At 39.0% G+C, this 13,169-nt stretch overlaps 1 protein-coding gene across 1 annotated transcript; it reads right to left on the bottom strand.

Moving 5' to 3' along the window:
* Positions 1-3,927: 3,927 nt before the first annotated feature.
* Positions 3,928-4,875, bottom strand: LOC104875025 (olfactory receptor 1). The gene has a single exon (XM_010642395.1). It carries the CDS (start codon positions 4,873-4,875, stop codon positions 3,928-3,930), a length of 948 nt encoding a protein of 315 aa, XP_010640697.1.
* Positions 4,876-13,169: the final 8,294 nt, after the last annotated feature.

The following is a 13,169-nucleotide window of genomic DNA, read 5'->3' on the forward strand; positions in this document are numbered from 1 at the left end:
TTTTCTCCTGTTTTTTCATGAATTCCTATCAGTCTTATGTTATTTTTCTTTGTATCATCTAGAAGTTGTTGGATTGATTTCTCATGATCCCTTACTGTTTTTAAGAGACCTCTTTTTTCACGGTCACTGACTGTGATCCTATATTCTATATCTGAAATTCTATCTTGGCAATCTTTTATTCTGTTGCGTACACTTTCAATGGAGTTTTTAATCTCCTGGATATCTGTTTGAATCTGTTTTATGGATTCCATTTCTTTCCTCTGTTGGCCATTCATTGTTTCCATTTATTTCTTATGCTGAGTCTTCATGGCTTCTATCATGGTCCTGAGCTCATCTATTTTTTTGTCAGTTTCTGCTCTAGAGTCTCGAATCATGACTTCCATTTTGCTCATCATGTCTCTGGTTAACTGGGAAATTATTTCTGATTTGAATTTTTCTAGAGCCTGATTGATCTGTTTTGTTACCTCCTGTGCTATGGGTCCAGGGTGTCCTGTTGGTTCACTATCAGATTTTTCATCCTCATTTGTCCTACTATTTGCCATTGGTGAACTGGAAATCTGTTTTTGTGTCTTGCTTAAGTGTTTTCTCATTTTTATTTTTATTGTTGGGTTGTCCTTCTTTAATTTCTGGGTATTACTTAAATCTTCCTGATATAGTTGCGTTTTAGCTTTTGAGTTTCTAATGACTCATAGACATTCTCATTTTCATAATATCAGAGAAAACAGCTCTTTAAATCAATCACAACTCTTTATCCCAATTGACACATTCAGCAGCCCAATAGGATCAGGCACAGTTTGCAAACTGACCACTTGTGGTAGTCATTAATGTATCACCTTTAACTCATGTGAATTAAATTAATTTCAAGAAGCAGCCCATAATATGTTTGCAGTGAATATGCTTTTCAATATAGCATCTTTACCATTTAGGATGGGGGGTTAGACTTAGAATGAGAGGATTAGATAAGTGAAAGAATTGGAGCAGGTTTGAAGTGAATCCAGAGGTTGTAGAATTACCTTACTATCTTTACAAAGCTATTAACTTCAGGGGGGATAGAGAGAGTGCAGGAATAAGGACAAGAATATATCCCCTTAACAATAACAGGCACTTGCCTTCCCTTGAAGGTACAGAGCCATGAGTGAGATAAAATGGAGAAAAGAACATAAAGAGGAAACCCCTCCTAAAAAGAAAAAATAATAAAAGAAGAAGTCTGAGTTAAGGCAGGAGCTGGAATAAAAAGGGAGATGAGGGATAATATGGTAGAGCAAGAGACTGAGTTGGAGAGAGAGGACAGAAAAAAGAAAGAAATTTTAGGGTGGAATGAGGAAAAGAAAAAAGAGAAAAAAATAGAAGACGAATTTGAAGGGCCTCTTTCAGACTGTCTCTGTTCTCATATTATACCACATGTACAGCCATATGCAGAACCGAATACCCTGGTCTCAGCTAGCCAATGGCAGTTCCCCACGACTGAGACTGAACACAGTCCACAAGGCCTAACTTGAGTTTCCCTACCCTCAGGGTTGAACTCCACTCAGTTCTATTACAGGTTTCCCCTGCCCTTTCTTTAAAGATGTTCAAAGTTGGGAGCTCAGAAAACTACCCTTCATGAGAGCCTATGCCTCTGCAGAGTTGGTCTAAGGACTGGCCCAATCAGGAGTTTGAGAACCGGGGGCGCGGGGAGGTCGTGGGGGTGTTTCAAGGGCTCCTACGTGGCTACCTTCCTTACTGGGTCTGTTGTAGCCCAGTCCGGGAGGTCACGCCCCCGCCGGGCAGTCTCAGGCAGGCAGGCAGCTGAAGAGACCCCCTCCGGGGTCTTTGGGTCCTTGCTGGGTCTATTGTCGTGCAGTCCGGGCGGTCGCACACCCCTGTCCTTTTTATTTTTATATTGACTGGGGGGAAAGTTCAGAAAGAAAGAGGATGGGTGGGCAGAGAGTTAAACTTTCTGAAAATCAGAAAGGGTTTTGGGAATGAGGGTAAGGGGAGAAATGGGAGAAAAGGCAGAAGTAAAATTGATTAAGTTTTATAAATGTATCGATATATAAAGGAATATTACTTGGCTATAAAGCACAAGTATGAGATATTTGTAGGAAAATGGATGCACTTGGAATATATAATATTGAATAAAATAAATGACACACACAAACTCAAATACCAAATGTATTTCTTATTTGAGTAAGGCAAAGTACAAATGAAGAGAATACTAAAGGATAGATATAACAATGCAAAGGGATGAATTTCTTATAAATGCAAAGGGATCCAAGACACCAAGGGCAAGGGTAAATAAGTAGAATAAGGATATTCCATGTGTAGGAATCTAATAAATTCAGTGAATGTCACATGACATGCCATAAATATGAACTAGGATCAATAATATCAATAAGAATGAAAGTGGGAAAAGAAAAATTAAAGGAAGAAGGAGGGAGGGATGGGAAAGGGAAGAGAAAAGATTTTTTAAAATAAAAGATATATTTCTTTACATGTACCCACTCCCTAAGATGATTGTAAATTGCACGTACTTCAAATATATTATAATAAAAAATTTTAATTAATTTAAAAAATCCATTTATCAATTTAATGTACATCTACCAAGGAGATGATAAATGTAAATGTGATTCCATTTGCTAATGGTAAAGCTAGGGCTGGCTAGCATTAAGAATATAGTCTTACAATGAATTAGAAGAAAGTCAAATGGTAATTCATAGTTTTTAGGTATGTAAAGTCTTGAAAATTCCACAAAATTGCTATGCAAAGGGCTATCGAGGCAAGACTCCTGGGAGTGGAAAACAGGAAGTTATCAATGGGGTCAGATAGGAGATTGATTAAAGAAATCACTATTCAGTTATAAAATTATGTAACCATGCAAACTCTGAATCAGATGCATTTATTACATTGAATTTAAAAATAAATGGGCTGATGGGGCTAGATATAGGTCAATGGTGCTGCAGCCTCATGGCAAGCAAATGGTTCTGAGTTCAATTCATGGATCCACAGAAGCAAACAAACAAAGAAACAAATAGGCTGAGATGGTAAGGAGAATGGGAGAACAGCAGAGTTGTGGGGCATGGTGGAGGGAAGAGAATGCACACTAATATCCAGATGAGAAGGGAAGGAGCAGGAGGCTGGTGTCTGGAGGTAGTGCCTCACACCCAGGCTGCCTCCTTTTGAAAACATTGTCCCTCCACTCACAACCTGCCTCATGAGTCTTGCTAAAACCACTCTCTAAGGTCCCAGGCTCTTTCTGACTAAGGACTAAAAAGAAATCCAAAATACAAACAGAGGAGAGGTATCCTTAAAAACAGCCTCTAGCTTTTTTTCCTCATGACTAGAAAAAACAATGAAAACTCCTGGCTATTAAGCAATTCCTTGGAAAAATATGGTATTGTAGTAAAAGGGTTATAAAAATCCACTAAGAATCAATCAAGTCAGAAAATATTACATAGACATGAAAAAACTGGGGAAGAGATTTATGATATAGTAATATGACAATTCCTGCAGAAGGGCATACATAGGAGATTTAGAAGCAGGGTGGGAGGATAAGAAGTTTGGTTTTATTGAGAATAGACTGAGACTACAAAGCACTATCTCAAAATGATATCACATATAAAGAAGACTACTTGATAAAATAAGGTCATAGGATGCTTTTATTTCAGAGCACAAGAAATAGAGATCCCATAAAATAGTACCTCTTCCACTTTTTTTTTATTTTGCCAGGATCACCAGACAAGACAAAGAGGATGGCATAGCCAGGTCAACAATACCCCATCCCTTGGTTAAATTACTCAGGTAAATCAGGTAAATTTCTACTTTTTCTATATTGAACAGTTATATATAGTATGCTGTTTTGCTTTTTTTTTTTTTTTACGGGAAGAAATAATATTTCAATACAAATATCAATATAATTATTGAATAATATTATGTAAAATCCAGGTGTCATCGTGAAAAACAGAGGAGCATTTTCTTCTTATGAAAAACTCTTCCCAGGGCTCCCTTCATGTCTCTGTTCCTCAGGCTGTAGATGAAGGGGTTCAGCATGGGAGTCACCACCGTGTACATCACAGACATCACTGTCTCCTTCACAGTGGAATTATTAGCTGATGGACACAAGTACAGGCCTATAATTGTCCCATAGAACAGTGACACCACAGAGAGGTGAGAGCCACACGTAGAGAAAGCCTTACGGATACCTTGAGCAGAAGGGACCTTGAGGATGGAGGAAAAAATGTGGGCATAGGACATGATGATGAGTAGGAATGGGATGATAACAACTAGCCCTCCCATGACGAATATCACTAATTCGTTAACATGAGTGTCAGAGCAGGCCAGCTTCAGCAGGGCGGACAAGTCACAGAAAAAGTGGGGAATCACATTGTCTCCACAGAAAGACAATCTGGCTGTGAGCAGGGTGTGCAACAGAGCATGGAACATGGTCAGCACCCAGGACAGCACCACCAGACACACACAGAGCTTGGGGCTCATGATGCTGGTGTAGTGCAGGGGGGAGCAGATGGCCACATAGCGGTCATAGGCCATGGCCACAAGCAGGAAACTCGCCAGGTCTCCAAAAAACAGGAAGAAATACATTTGGGCCAGGCAGCCTGCATATGGGATGGATGGAATTTGGCTCTGCATGGTTTGCAACAGCTTGGGAATGGTCACAGATGAAAAGCAGAGGTCAGAGAAGGACAAGTTTCTGAGAAAAAAATACATGGGCGTGTGGAGATGGGAGTCCAGTTGAATGAGGATGATGATGGTGAGGTTTCCCAGGACGGTGCTGAGGTACATGGCAAGGAACAGGGCATAGAACACGTGCTGGTGCTCTGGCTGGATGGGCAAACCCAGCAGGAGGAACTCTGAAAGGATGGTTTGGTTTCTTTCCATCACTGGTCGTGTCCAGTGTCTTTAAGAGAGCATAATAGGGTCCCTTCAGTTCAAATAAAAATCAACATTTATCTGTAGTACACATCCTGTTAAGTTCCCAGCAAAATTATTTATTTAGCTCCCATTAGAATACTTTATAATCTCTCTATCACAAATGTCTACAATTTTCAAAACCATATATGATTTTTTCATTTCTTTTTAACGTGAAAGAAGAAACATGAAGAGAAAGAAAATTCAGTGCTGAATCTAAAGCCTTGCTACATTGGATGTGGATGGCTCTTATCTTCTCTTATCTACTTGTTTCTGAGATATAAAATATATTGATCTTTCATGCTGGCTGGGAGGGTCATCCTCAGTGACTACACTTGAGTCTTGGTCTTACAATTTCTCTCATGTTGATGTTTCTCAGGGATTTATCTCAACTCTATCTTCTAATTACATTTTTGAGGAAAGCCTCTTGTATTCTGATGGCTTCAAGTATCACTCACAACTTGTGTGTAGACATTTTTCTAACCTGCATGGCTCTGTATTTTAAGGTTCAATGATTATCTTCCCTTGCATGGATCATTAAAGCTTCTAAGTACAACAGCTGCCAAGAGAAACTTACTACTTAAGTCTCTTCCTCTTGCAACCCATCGTCCTCCACTTACTCTTATTTAGCAAAAGGAATCCAGGCTAAAATAAAGAATATGAAAGTTTTATTTCCTTCATTCATTTCTCTCACCATCCACATCCAAAGCAAGGTTTTAGATTCCACATTTCATCTTCCTTCTCTAATTCTTTCAGTCCTTATCCCTAGCCCAACACTATCTTAGACAAAATTGACTCACTGTGAATATTGAAACAAACTCTCAGTTTACCACCCTACTTGTATGTTTTAAAATACTTTTCACCCCCAATAACTTTTTTTCATGTTTCAAATAATTTAATAATTTGGCAGATTGTCACTGATCCTAAGACATAAACAAAATTCCGAGGACATAAAGGATATTTCATTGTTTGATCCATTCCAGCCTCCACAACCTCAGCTGTCTCTTACACAGTGTCTCTTACATCCCCTTTTCCAGCAATGCTCAATTTAAAAAGCCTTTCATGCTTGCAGTTCTTCCTGCCTAGCACTCTCTTAACTCTCCTACCTCTTCACCTTGCTTGCCCCCACTTATCCTGAAGGTAGTTTTTATGCTGAAACTTCCATGTCTCTCCACTCCAGGAGAGACCTGCTGCTATGGGTGCCCTATACTCACTGTGTTGCATTCAGTGCCCCTGATCATTATTTGTAGCTGACTTCTCATCAGATTAAAAATTCCATGCAGGAAAAGCATATCTGCCTTCCTGACTGAAGCAAGGCTATCACCTGCCTTGGTGCCTCAATTTAGCCAATATTTTATTAATATTTATTGCCTGTCCTCCAGACTGAGTCTTACATTCCCCTACCTTTAAAGACACCACAACTCTATCAGCTTGGAGTAACTACTACCATTGCCAGGGATTTAGCTCAGTGGCACCGCCCATGCCTCACAAGTGCAAGGTCATGAGTTCGATCCCTGGTTAAAAAACAAAAAAGAGGTGTAAGAGTTACTACTACCATTAATTCCTCAGAGCGCAATAACTCACCAGCTTTAACTGTTTAACTCCAAAATTTGCTACTCTTACAAATTTCTTGGATATAATTTTGCAAACATGGAAAATATTATGGTACCTCAGATATACTATGCATTTTATTAATCAAAATGAGTTTCTTTGAGCATCTTTATGCTTAATTCCACTTGACATAACTGATATTGGTGTGTGGAAAATAAAAATGAAGGAAATTTTAGAAATGACAAAGAAAAATAAAAAATCACTACCCTTAACCCCTCATTTGAATTCTTCCTGCAATATTAATATCCTTTATCATGATACATTTTATGTGTCAACATGACTGGGCCTTAGAACCTAGCTTTACTCCAGATGTTTAGTCTAGATGTTTTGTAACGTGATTAACCTTTAAGATAGTAGTCTTTGAGTTAAGCATATTACCTTTCATTATGTGGTGAGCTGTGTACAATCAACTGAAGTTCCTAACAGAAAACACTGCCATCTCCTGAAGAAAAAAGGCTTTTGCTCTAAACTACCTTTAGATTCCAGATAACAACGTGAGCACTTCATGATGTATGGGTTCATATTCTCTGAGGATTTCATTCTTCTCAGTCTCCATGGGAACCAGAACTAATTTCTTTTTTAAATTTTTATTAGTATTGTACATGTTCACAGATCATTCAGTTTCTTAACTTTCTCAGTCTCTGTCTCCTTATTTCACCCAGTCTATATAGAAATACGCGTTGTTTTGCTATATGTATGTTTCTGACTTCTGTCTCTAATCTGAAGAGGAGCATTAAGTGATACGGGAAAAGCTCCTTCACAAAAATGCATAACTGAGTGCAACGCTTGCTTTGTCAGCCTGATATTGATGTTTAATTCAACTCCACTAAACAGTGTTTATACTAGGACATTGTCTGCTAGCATTTCAGTGGGAAAATGTCTACTGATAACCATACCTGGTTTCTTAGAATTGTTATTCTCTTTTAATCAAGGAGACCGTGTCTCTGGGGCTAAGAGTGACTAAGAATCATAGCCAGGGACATCACTGGCAGATGGTGGAACCGATGGTACAACAAACTTGCACCCACCCTGAGCCCCCACAAAGGAAGTTCTCAGCCTGGAGTCCATGTTAGAATCACATAGGGCAGTGCTTCTAAAGTTTGACGTCCTTGCAAACCACAGATTTTGATTCCATAATGAATACTTTACATGCTCACTTAGCACCCATACAAGGTCAAAGCTGTGGTAAGTGAACTGACCTGGAGTAACAAGGACATATACATTGTCTTTACATTACATACCATCCAGTCATTGCAGATTTTGTAATCAAAATTTCTGATAGGCAGCCTGTCCAAACTTTTCTTAGGTGATTATAAAGAAAACATGGCTGAAGAGCAACCAAGTAAAAGCCTTCCTAGCTCACATAGCTGCCATTATATTGAAGTGATATACAGTAATTTTTTGAGAATATTTTGCTCAATGATATTCATTAATGCTATCATTAGCAATTATAACTGACAAATATTAAATAAATTACTTGTTAAGTATTAGCAAGGTCCAAGAGGCAGATAGGTTTAGAACAGAAAAATTATCATGCCTAAATCACTATCCTGAAGAAAATCACACAATCTGGAAAAACACATCCTTCAGGTTAGAAGAACATTAAATGTTAGATATTCATTGTCCCTCAACTCACCTAGGGTGCCCCAGAGTTACTCTGAAGCCTGATCTGAGATTCAATTCTATTTACTCAGTATGGGCATGCGAAGTCACAGCCTCTACAACCATCATCAGTTTCTACACTACATGACTTTCATTGTACACATCACTGGCCTTAAGGGAACTGGCATCCCGGAGGAGTTCAACTCCTGCAATAACTAATTAAAGACAAAGTAATTACCCAGGACCACACTAGGACAACTTCACTCCTAGTCCTGCGGCAGTGACCTATTAGAGCTGCTGAGTATACCTGAGTATATTTGGGGAAAAGAGGGGATGCACAGCAGCTCAGGGATGGATGCTTAATTGTCGCTGTAGGGAATGGACAGGAGTCCTTTGGGGCTGGAACCTACTTTTGGGGAGTGAAGAAGGATGGCTGGAAAACCTTTAATGAAATCAGGGAATGGACTGAATGATTTACAATATCTGAAGAGTATTAACGTTTACACAAGATGTCATCAGTGGTCTTGAAGCAGTGTATCACCATGAAAGACGTGTGCTTTGGAAAGATCCCAGGTGGCAGTCTCACAGTACGGCACAGTTTCCTGTAAATGGCCTTTAGCAAAGATGAACAATGCTGCTAATGAGGATCAGCCTTCTGTGATCTAACATTCTAGATGTGCCCAGAGACGGGGAGGAGAGGAATAAGAGAAAAGATGAACCCCTGCTAATGCCATGCTCTTCCTGTCCCTGCAACAGATCACAAAGCAATACTGATGTTCCTTTTTCTACTACCCACTCCAGATTCCTCTTGTATATGGCAATCATCAGCTGAATGAGTTTCTTTACCTAGTGATATAATATAAATAATATAATATAAATTTTAATTCTTCAAAATTTTTATTCTCACTGGTCTTGTATTTACTGTGTTTTATTGATTTCTTAACATTTATTTTTGGACATGGAAATATTAGATAATACTCAAAGAATTCGACAAGGTTTCAGATGCTGTCCTCCTTGCTCCAGAGAAACACACCATTCCCATGGTAGGCGGCATCAATAACTCCAGGTAGAATGATGTCTCTGAAAATGTGTATTGATTTACACAGAAACCAAAAAGCTGTCTGGGTTGTAGGCTCAACATCCAGTTCACCAAAACTGTTGTTACATCTCATGGCAGAAGAGGACATCCTTCAAGAAGTGCACTTTTGAACCATCCTTGTAGCTTCTTTCAGCCTCCTCCCTCATTTCAGACAGGGCAACAAAAACTTGTTCTGCACAGGCCTCACCCGGCTTTAATAGATGCAACTTGACACCTCTCTCTTTAGTCCTTCTCATGACACTTGAGTTTCACTCGGAGACTTCTCTGACTCCAAAAAGAAATAAGTCATAAGCACTCTTCTCTGCACCCATATGAATATTAAGGTTTATAATCCATTTGAGTTAATTACTTTAGAGAGTGACAAGGATGAATTCATGTTCTTTTTTGCATATATAAATTGATTTTCTCAGTACCATTTTTTTGGTAAGCCTATATTCCACTGAATTGCCTTTGTACTTGCATTGAAAATCACTGTATGCGACTGGGATATAGCTCAGCGGTGCCGTACTTGCCCAGAAAGTGCAAGGTCCTGAATTTGATTCCTGGTACAAAAAAAAAAAATCTACGTATTATATATCAAAGGATCCATTTCTGGACACTGTGATATTCTATACTCTCAATTCTTAGGAATAGTCTATCTTTTTTCTAGTATCACATTTTTCTGATTGTTGTCACATAATAGTAAGACTAGAAACCAAAGAATGCTAATATTCTTACTTTGTTCTTCCAAATAAATTTTAATTTTTAGATTTATGCCTCTCACATACATTTTATAGCAAATCATCAACTGTACACAAAATTTCTAATTGGAATTATGCTTTGAATTTTATTGACTCTCAAGATAAGTTTTAGAACAATTACACCTTAACAATTTTGAGTCTTTTAGTCCACGAAAATGGTATCCCTATTTAATTTAAAATCTTTTAATTCTTTTATCATAGTTGTGCAGTTTTTTAAATGTAAAAAAAATGTAAATCTTAAATTTATGGTAGTCCCTGCTTGTCTCTGCTTTGGCTTTCCATGGTTTCAATTACCTGGAGTCAACCACAGTGTGAAAATATTAAGTGGAAAGCCCAGAGATAAATAATTCATGAATTTTAAATTCTGGGTTGCTTGGAGTAGCGTGATGAAATCTTGTGCCAGTTGGCACCATTCTGGTAGAGGTTTGCATAACTCCTTTGTGCACCACATCTGTGCTGTACATGCCACCTACCTACGAGTCATTTTTTAGCCATCTCAGGTGTCAGACAGGCATCATGGTACTGTGCTACAGTAAATAAACCTTACAGCATCCCTTACAGAGCATGTTCATGTGAAGAGCTAACCCATATAGAGTATCTTAGTGCTACATCACACTGCCAGTACCTCATATTATCTCCTCATGCTTTTGCTAGCCAGGACTGTTTTGCTATTCTGGGTCTTTTCTTGTTCCATATGAATTTTGGGATTGTTTTCTCCAGTTCTGTGAAGAGTACTGTTTGGATTTTGATTGAGATTGTATTAAATCTGGATATCAATTTTGGCAAAAGAAAAATAAGAACCTGATAAGTCATGTATAGGTACAAGATCCCAATGAGGAATGTAACTGTATTGTATACCTAATATGTACCAATAAATTTAATAAAGAAAAAAAAAGAGTAAACTCATTCTAGTGCTTTTGTTTCCATCCCAACCTCTATACATTCCTTTATTCACAGTGCCAGAATCTTCTTGAGGAGTTTTACATCTATATTCATGAGATTGGTCTGTATTTCTCTATTTCGGTTAAATCTTTGTCCTGTTTTGGAATCAGGGTAATGGTGACTTCCAGAAATGACTTTGGGAGTGCTTCTTCTCTTTCAATTTCATTAACAATCGTAGGGTGGATTCAGGGATGGTGGTACACACTTGTAATCTTAGCACTAGGAGGCGGAGGCATCAGGATTGCCATAAATTCAGGCCAGAGTTGACTATGTAGTGTAAGTTCAAGACCAGTCTGAAGTACGTAGCAAGTCCCGGTCTCACAGAGAAAAATCTTAGGGAGAATATTAAATAAGAAGTTCTAACTTCTCTGGTGTTTTTGCAGAATTCAACAGTGAACTTATCTGAATGGACCAATGCATTGTTAGTTTGTAGGGTTTTTGTTTTTATATAGATTCAATTTCATTGTGGGAAATAGCTATAAAAAGATAGTGGAAAACTAGAAACTATCAATGAGTAAGATATGAGGTTCTTTAGAGAAATCATTGAGCAGTTGTAATAATATATAGGCATTGAAAATTATGAAGTAGATGCATTTATTAATATGGAATTTAAAAACAAAGAGGCTCAGACGGGAAGAAAAATGGGAGAACAGCAGAGTTGTGGGGCATGGTAGAGGGAAGAGAATGCAGACTAATATCCAGATGAGAAAGGAAGGAGCAGGAGGCTGGTGTCTGCACGTAGTGCCTCACACCCAGGCTGCCTCCTTTTGAAAACATCATCCCTCCACTCACAACCTGCCTCGTGAGTCTTGCTAAAACCACTCTCTAAGGTCCCAGGCTCTTTCTGACTAAGGACTAAAAAGAAAGTAAATCTTTCTTGGGATTCCCTTCCCTCTGGCCTTATTAGCAGGCATGCTTAGGACAATCCTCCAATCACCAGTCTTCCCTCAACCCTTGTAGGTGGATTGATCTCGAACTCTCATTAGGGACCTGATTAGAGGCTTCTGCCTGTGGAATTATAAGGACTTTAGTCCCAAGCCTGGCGCTGGATTTCCCTGTGGAAATAGTTGCTGGATCAGTGTCTCCTGAGGTCCTGTGGAGCTGGAGAAGATTGCAAAACTTATCAATTAGTGTCTGCTGGCTGTTGCATCAAAATCTACTGAAGAGTTTGGGGGCCCAAGAGATTAATTGCGCTTCTGCCCGAGTAGGGGAACACACAGTAGCTTCTATACTTCTAAGCCTTTCAGGAGTTCCTTCATGAGCAGGAGGTGCAGAGGCACAAAGGCCATAGCACTGGGCGGGAGGGATGCAGTGGGTACTTTGGGGGGTAGGAAGGGTGAATCCTTGCTATGGCGCTTAGTAGAGAGACAGCACAAACCTAGAAATAGGGTAACTGCTTCCGTTCAAAGCCCAATGGAATTCACATCCACTCAATAATTCGGTAGCTTAAGTCATTGAATCCTCAGAACAATCATGTGAAGTACATGTTGTGACTCCCATTTCACACCTGAGAATGCGGAGAGCCACAGCGCCCACTCACCCGACATCACAGGGATAGCAAGGAACCCTTGGCTCAGAATCCAGCTTTCCCAGCTCTTATCAGATGGACCACGGCTAAGGAAAGGCAGCAAAGGGACTGGGTGTCCAGCTTGCTGTCTGCCATGTAGAAAATGCTGGATTTGAGCACTACAAGTAATTCTAAACAAGATCCTAGAAAAAGACAATGAAGGCAACAACACCATGAGACCCAACAGAGCAAATCAAATAGGCAAGGCAAGAAATTAAAAGGAGAACGTGAAAAAGTAAAAAGAGTCAACAAAAGGCCAATAACATATCAATAATAAGTCAGTACACATCAGTTATAACCAGCAATGTCAATGGCCTCAACTCACCAATCAAGAGAAATAGACTGGCAAAATGGAATAAGAAGCAAAATCCAATAACATGTTGTATACAAGAAACACACCTAGTGCAAAAAGAAGCCCATAGACTGAAAGTGAAAAGATAGAAAACAATTCTCCATGTGACAGGAGCCCAGAAAAAGACAGGGGTAGCAATCTTATTTGCAGGCAAAGTAAATTTCAAACCAAAACTGAATCTAGTATTATTGATGTAGGACAGTACTGTATCATACCTCTATGAATGTAAAATATCTAGTACCTGCTTTATGATACATAATAGGGACCATGCTTTATCAGAGCTACATTTAATCATATTACTCTAGAATGTTCTCTTTCCAGATGATGATTAAGAGGCTAATAGAAAAAATG

This window comes from Fukomys damarensis, unplaced genomic scaffold (assembly GCF_012274545.1).
Source record: "Fukomys damarensis isolate Sample0158 unplaced genomic scaffold, DMR_v1.0_HiC HiC_scaffold_13, whole genome shotgun sequence".
Lineage (NCBI taxonomy): Eukaryota > Metazoa > Chordata > Mammalia > Rodentia > Bathyergidae > Fukomys > Fukomys damarensis.